The sequence below is a fragment of the Leucoraja erinacea genome, chromosome 11 (genome assembly GCF_028641065.1).
Source record: "Leucoraja erinacea ecotype New England chromosome 11, Leri_hhj_1, whole genome shotgun sequence".
NCBI classification, from domain to species: domain Eukaryota; kingdom Metazoa; phylum Chordata; class Chondrichthyes; order Rajiformes; family Rajidae; genus Leucoraja; species Leucoraja erinaceus.
Window position 1 is genome coordinate 55,651,886 of NC_073387.1, and position 7,679 is coordinate 55,659,564.

Below are 7,679 nucleotides of genomic sequence, written 5' to 3' on the forward strand. Positions count from 1 at the left end.
CTGTCCCACTGTACGAGTTCACCCAAGAGCTCTCACGAGTTTAAAAAAAAAATCAAACTCGTGGTAAGTACGTAGAATGTACGTAGCGGGCACGTCGGAGCTCGTGAGTGTCTCTTAGCGGCTCATAACGCTAACGGCAGGTACTCGGGAAACGCGGTAAGCTCGTGAAGTTTTTTCAACATGTTGAAAAATGTCCACGAGAGCCCCGAGTACCTACGAGCGGCCATTACCGTAATTCTCCGAGTTCGAATCAGGGGAAACTCGGGAGAACTCTTGAATTATCTCGTACAGTGGGACAGCCCCTTTAGATACATCTCCTACACAGTACAAGTGTGTAGCAGTGGTACACTGAGACAGTTTACAGAGTCTTTAAGAAGGAACTGCAGATGCTGGAAAACTGCAGATGCTGGAAAGGTAGACAAAAGTGCTGGAGAAACTCAGCGGGTGCAGCAGCATCTATGGAGCGAAGGAAATAGGCAACGTTTCCGGTCGAAACCCTTCTTCGGACTGATGTAGAGAGGGGGGGGATGGGGAAAAGAAAGGAAAAAGGAAGAGGAGGAGCCCGAGGGCTGAAGGAGAGCCTGTTTGGTGCCATTCCCAAGTCCCAGTTGTTGCGATTGCAGGGATCTTGTCCCGACCATGAAGGTCTGTTGTCCTGGCGACATCGCAGGGTCGGCCTGGCCAAGTGTAGCCATCTGTATTGTATGGTAATTTAGACGGACTTCTCTAATTAAATGTGGCCATCAGCTTGCTTCATGAGTGATGTCTATCTCCAACCCCGACCTTGAACAGAGAAGTTGTCGCCAATGAATCCATCTCCTGATTGTCGAGCTGACGGTTTTTTTTCGGGATGTTTTTCATTTCGCCGGTTCTCTGACAGAGGGCAGGTAATGGAACGCTAACTCCCAATCTCATTGTGTGGCCCTTAGGTTGGAATCACCCACTCGCTCCCTGATACTCGAGGCACCAAAAGGGGTCGTAATCGAAGCAGAGGCGGGCAACATGGAAGCAATTTGCCAAACGGAACTGAAGTTGGAATCGGAAGATGGAGAAGTGAGTGATTGAACGCGATTCATTTTAAAGGACCAAGGGCAACATACTTCTTGTGTATGGCGTGCACAGCCTAAACTTGCAAGTCAACTTGTTCTATTTGATCTATTTGTTTGTACACGTCGAGTTGATTTAGTCGAAACAGGGTGGACCACGTGAAGGTTTTAATGTCCTACCCGAGGGCAATATACGATACAATACGATAGAACTTTATAGCAAAAGCATTTGAGTCTAGGAGCAGGGAGGTTCTACTGCAGTTGTACAGGGTCTTGGTGAGACCACACCTGGAGTATTGCGTACAGTTTTGGTCTCCAAATCTGAGGAAAGACATTCTTGCCATAGAGGGAGTGCAGAGAAGGTTCACCAGACTGATTCCTGGGATGTCAGGACTTTCATATGAAGAAAGACTGGATAGACTCGGCTTGTACTCGCTAGAATTTAGAAGATTGAGGGGGGGATCTTATAGAAACTTACAAAATTCTTAAGGGGTTGGACAGGCTAGATGCAGGAAGATTGTTCCCGATGTTGGGGAAGTCCAGAACAAGGGGTCACAGTTTAAGGATAAGAAGGAAGTATTTTGGGACCGAGATGAGAAAATCATTTTTTACACGGAGAGTGGTGAATCTGTGGAATTCTCTGCCACAGAAGGTAGTTGAGGCCAGTTCATTGGCTGGATTTAAGAGGGAGTTAGATGTGACCCTATGGCTAAAGGGATCAGGGGGTATAGAGAGAAGGCAGGTATGGGATATTGATTTGGATGATCAGCCATGATCATATTGAATGGAGGTGCAGGCTCGAAGGGCCGAATGGCCTACTCCTGCACCTATTTTCTATGTTTCTCTGTTTCTATGTTTATTTATCGCAGGAGGGAAATTGATGCCAACAGTCATAAATCGCAAAATACATGAATTGTGAAATTAAAGTGACGAGCGGAAAGGCTTGGGGGATGTGCAAAGATTGTGGGGGGGAGGGGGGAGGGGGAACTCAACCTCACCCGCTGAGTTTCTCCACCATTTTTGTCTACCTTCGATTTGTCCAGCATCTGCAGTTCTTTCTTAAACACCGTACTATCTTTGATCGGATTTTAGCAGCCTCACCTTACACTCAACGGTATTCCCTTATCATGTATCTGTACACTGTAAATGGCTCGATTGTAAGCATGTGTTGTCTCTCAGCTGACTGGGCAGCATGCAACAAAAACATTTCACTGTACACGTGACAATAAACTAAACTGAACTAAACTGAAACAACAGTATCACTTCAGTAAATCCCACTCCACTGGTCCATAAAATTCACCACACATCCTCCAGTGAATGAATTCCAGTGCTCAATCTTTTGTTAACGAAAATCACTTCAGTTAATGAAATCCGCCACACTATCTCAATGACTAAAAATCACAATAATATCTTGTTTCGTGAAACCCACGGCTGCGGCACTCCCATAAAACATGACATCGGTAACTCAGCACACGAGTCAACTATAAAACTGCGACTATAGACACTCTTAGTCTGAAGAAGGGTCTCGATCCGAAAAGCCACCCATTCTTTCCCTCCAGAGATGCTGCCGGCCCCGCTGAGTTTGCGCGTCATGGTCTGTCCCATTTGCGCGTCATTTACGCGACATCATTTACGCATTGCGACGCATGCCGCGTGCGGCGTGACACGCACGTGATGCGCGCATGGTACGTGGGGACGTAGGCAATGACGCGCGGTCGTGCAGGGCGCCCCAGGATTTTGGGATGTACAAAATCTTCGCTCGCCGGCCGCGTGAAGCGCAAATGACGCCCAAGTGGGACAGGACAGGCCCTTTACTCCAGCTTTTTGTGTGTATCTTTGCTTTAAACCAGCATCTGTGGTTCCTTCCAACACTATCCAGCCTGCCTTCTTCATTATTAAAATCCATTAACTAAGCTCTTTCGGCTGATAAAAGCCGCAGCGAAGTTGAGTTGATAACATTCATCACACTGCCTCCGTTAAAGGAATGCACAGCACATCCTCCGTTAAGGAAATGGACTGAACTCCTTCAGTTAATCGAATCCACAATACAAACTCCATGAATAAAGAACACACTGCCCTGCCATAGTTAATAAAATACATTGCATCACACTGTCACACTATCACAGTTCAGAACATTATCTGCACTCCCCCCCATTCATCAAATCCACTTCTTGAGGAAGAAAGACTATAGAGAGCTAGTCTGACATATGCTGCAGGGAAAATGCTGGAATGAATTGTCATCAATTTTCGCATTCAGACTAACAGCAGCTCGAGAAGATTTTCCTTCTGTGGATTTTCTGAATGGGGAAAATAGGCCGGGCAGATCCAGTCTTGACTTCTTCACAGTCCCTTTGATTGCATTGTCCACACATGATATTTTGTCAATCTTTGACCAATATTCAAAGATAGACACAAAAATCTGGAGGAAATCAGCGGGTCAGGCAGCATCTCTGGAGAGAAGGAACAGGTGACGTCTCAGGTCTTTGTCCAATGATCGTTAATTTAGAAACATAAGAACATAGAAAATAGGTGCAGCAGCAGGCCATTCGGCCCTTCGAGCCAGCACCGCCATTCACTGTGATCATGGCTGTGATCATACCCCGTTCCTGCTTTCTCCCTATATCACTTGACTCCGCTCTCTTGAAGAGCTCTATCTGACTCTCTCTTGAAAGCATCCAGAGAATTGGCCTCCACTGCCTTCTGAGGGAGAGAATTCCACAGATTCACAACTCTGATTAAAAACTATGTGTCAGTAGCATAAACTCTAATATCCCTGTCCCACGGCACGAGTTCATTCCAAGAGCTCTCCCGAGTTTAAAAAAATTCAAACTCGTGGTAAGCACGGAGAATGAACGTAGCGGGTACGTCGGAGCTCGGGGACGTCTCTTAGCGCTAACGGCAGGTACTCGGGAAGACTCGCTAACGGCAGGTAAGCACAGGAAGACTCGTGAAGATTTTTCAACTTGACGAAAAATGTCCACGAGAGCCCCGAGTACCGACGAGTGGCCATTACCGTAAATCTCCGAGTTCTAATCAGGGAAAACTCAGGAGAGCTCTTGGAATGAACTTGTACCGTGGGACAGGGGTTTAAATCAGTGCATGTGACCCACAGGTGAGGATTAATGGCTGACTTCACCAGCAATAGAATTTTCAGGTTTAAGAAGGAACTGCAGATGCTGGAAAATCGAAGGTAGACAAAATTGCTGGAGAAACGCATCGTGTCAGGCAGCATCTATGGAGCGAAAGAAATAGGCCTAGTGGTGGATAATGGAGGAGGTGAACAGGGGACTGAAGAGGAAGAGTGAGATGCGTTCACATTAATCTTATTTTTTACAAGTTATGGGCTATGGGTGAGTGGTGGAATATTGCGTGGGGGGACCAGGTCTCCCGTGTGACAGAGACCCAACGGGTCCCACTTTTAGTGTCCTTTAATTTTTGCTCCTTTCACCTTGATTCCTATAAATAAGATGAGTTTATGGTTGTTCAATGATTGAATAATTGCGCAGTGGTTTCTGGATTAGTGCAGCGTTAACAATTTATTTAAACCGTGCAATGTTTGCAAAATTAATAAATCCCCTCAACCATCAGATTTTAAAATGTTTGTGTGTGTTTGTGTGTGTAAGTTAGCATTCCGAAACTGAAATGTAAAACCTTGTGGCAGACGCACTGCTAGTGCAATATCTGTCATGTTTTAAGCTTCTCTCCCATGGTCTCCTCACATTAAGTGAGATGACTTTGTTAGAAATTAATACCAACATTCTGGCAGCCAGCCACTGACATTCCTGCCTGTTCAGTAAATTCAAATCCCCAGGGTCAATTTACCATGATGTTTTTTCCTCTCTCTCTCTCTCAGCCGACAGACTTCATTGTCAAACGCGCGATTCCTTTGTTCTCTTGGCTGGGGTAATTACATTAGGTGGCGGTTCGGCACGGTGGTGCAGCGAAGGAGTTGCCGCCTCACAGCGCCAGAGACCCGGGTGCTGTCTGTGTGGAGTTTGCACGTTTTATATTACGGCACGGTGGTGCAGCGGTGCAGTTGCCGCCTCACAGCGCCAGAGACCCGGGTTCGATCCTGACCACGGGTGCTATCTGTGTGGAGTTTGCACGTTTTCTGGTGCCATACGGTGGCGCAGCGGTTGAGTTGCCGCCTCACAGCGCCAGAGACCCGGGTTCGATCCTGACCACGGGTGCTGTCTATACGGTGTACGGGGTGATCAATGATCGGTGGGACGAAGGGCCTGTGTGTGTCTCTAAACTATACTATACTCATTCACCACCACCCCTGGCAGCGCGTTTTAACCAAGTCTTTCATCTTGTTTTTTTTTTCTTCTCTTCATTCAGATTATTTTGGACGCCAGGGACATTCGACTGCCCGGCCTACCTATGGGATCATACACTTCCACGCCGTCTGCTCGGCAAAACACCTTCGAGGTGTGCGTCTGCCCGAATGGAAAGCTGTTCCTTTCTCAAGCCGGAGTGGGGTCCACCTGCCAAATAAACAGCAGTGCCTGTCTATAAAGTGGGGAGAGAGTTTGGGGAGGGGGAGGGGGGAGAGGGGAAAAAAAGAAACAGAGAGACATAAGTCCACAGGCACCATCGACAGCTGGCAGAGACTTGCTAAACGGTCGGCCGTTTCCCCGTTACTTGAGCCTGCCGCGCCCTGCGCAGAAAAGCCCTCTTGAGTAGACTTTGTGCTGACCAACTTCAACCCTGCTCGGATAATGTCGTCTCGCAGCGGGAGATGAAGCGGACGGAAGGAGGAGTCAGCGAGACGCGTGTGTTCCTATAAAATCTCTGTTCAAAGAGGGAGGACAACAATAAAACAAAAGTATGCCTTTGCCTTAACTGAAAGCACTCAGCGAGGAAAGCACATTATTTTTAGGGTTCGTGTGTGTGTGTGATTGGGAGTGCAAAGATTGCAAATGTAAAATAAAGCTGATCGACTTCCACTATAGGAGCTAGTCCCAGTAATCATCAGGGTTATGGACTATGAAACGTTTGGTTGTGTTACATTAGGAAGGAGAGGAGAAGGTGCGAAGACGGTGTAACAAGGTAATGTGGTTTAATTTCTACGCTTCAGGGAACGTGATGGCGGGTGTTGATGATCACAATAATCCCGTTTTGAGGGATTTGTCGTTGTGGTATGTCAGCGTACTCCAGTTATACTGTTCTTTTTGAAGTCTAACATCGTAAAAACGTTGATCAATGAATAAATTCTTCTCTTTTTAATCCTTTCTTTCGGGACGTCTGTTGAATTAATCGAAGCCGACGGTCGAAACCGGCACGTAGGTAACGGTTGTGGCGCAGCGGGTAGAGCTGCTGCCTCTCAGCGCCGGGGACCCGGGTTCGATCCTGACCTCGGGTGCTGTCTGTGCGGAGTTTGCTCGTTCTCCCCATGAGCCTCTGGGTGCTCCGGTTTCCTCCCGCATCCCAAAGATGTGCGGGTTTGTAGGTTAATTGGCGCTCCGTAAATTGTCCCTGATGTGGAAATTGGGATAACATGAGACTAGTGTGAACTGTGGTCGGCATGGACTCGGTGGGCCGAAGGGCCTGTTTCCAAACTAAAACTTAGATGAAAGCATACTACAGAGATGGCACAGTGGCGCAGCAGTAGGGCTGCTGCCAGGGGCCCAGATTACGGGTGCTGTCTGCATGGTGTTTGCACGTTCTCCATGTGACCAGGTGGGTTTACTGCAGGAGCTCTGGTTTCCTCCCACAATGCAAAGATGCGCAGGTTTGTAGGCTAATTGGCTGCTGTAAATAGCCCCTAATGTGTGGGATAGAACGAGCTTACGGTCAGCATGGACGGTGGGCCGAAGGGCCTGTTTCCACATTGTATCTCTAAACTAAACTACAGAGGTTGTACTGTATATTTGAAGATGCCATCTCTTTAATGGCATATTAAAGCTTTGTCTCATTTTATGGGTGTTAAAGGAGGCAGGGATTTGCGATTAAAACATTCATTCCCTCAAACAAGGAAGAAAAATAATGATGTTATATTAGATGGATATCGGTTACAGAGGAAAGACAAACTCCATGGTTCTACATGTAAAGGGGCTGTCCCACTTGGGCGACCTAATTGGCGAGTTTAGAAGAGTTTGAAAAAATGACATGTTGAAGACCTCCTTCAACTATGTTGAAGACCTCCTTCAACTATGTTGAAGACTAGCTACGACTAACTTCGGGAAAATTGGTCACCGAATAGTGGAGACCCCCTTCGATCTCCTTCCACCTCCCTTCGACTATGATGTAGACTACCTTCGATTAACTTCGACTAACCTCGATTACATAGAAACATAGAAATTAGGTGCAGGAGTAGGCCATTCGACCCTTCGAGCCTGCACCGCCATTCAATATGATCATGGCTGATCATCCAACTCGGTATCCCGTACCTGCCTTCTCTCCATACCCCCTGATCCCCTTAGCCACAAGGGCCACATCTAACTCCCTCTTAAATATAGCCAATGAACTGGCCTCAACTACCCTCTGTGGCAGAGAGTTCCAGAGATTCACCTGTGTGAAAATTACCTACGGCTAACATGCCGACCTATTACGACTAAACCTACGAGTAAAAAAAGTATCGATTTTTTTCCATGGCGACCTTTTTTTTACTCGCGGGCATTTTTCAACATA

The 7,679-nt window shown here is 47.0% G+C and overlaps 1 protein-coding gene across 4 annotated transcripts in view; it reads left to right on the top strand.

Moving 5' to 3' along the window:
- Positions 1 to 6,280, top strand: part of sgcd (sarcoglycan, delta (dystrophin-associated glycoprotein)) — a 202,320-nt gene extending 196,040 nt beyond the window's left edge. For all 4 annotated transcript variants that reach the window (XM_055643328.1, XM_055643330.1, XM_055643332.1 and 1 more), the window contains exons 7-8: positions 930 to 1,053; positions 5,388 to 6,280. In XM_055643328.1, coding sequence (XP_055499303.1) covers positions 930 to 1,053; positions 5,388 to 5,564 — 301 coding nt within the window. In that variant the 3' untranslated portion in view covers positions 5,565 to 6,280. The remainder of the gene's footprint in view (positions 1 to 929; positions 1,054 to 5,387) is intronic.
- The last annotated feature ends 1,399 nt before the right edge of the window (positions 6,281 to 7,679 follow it).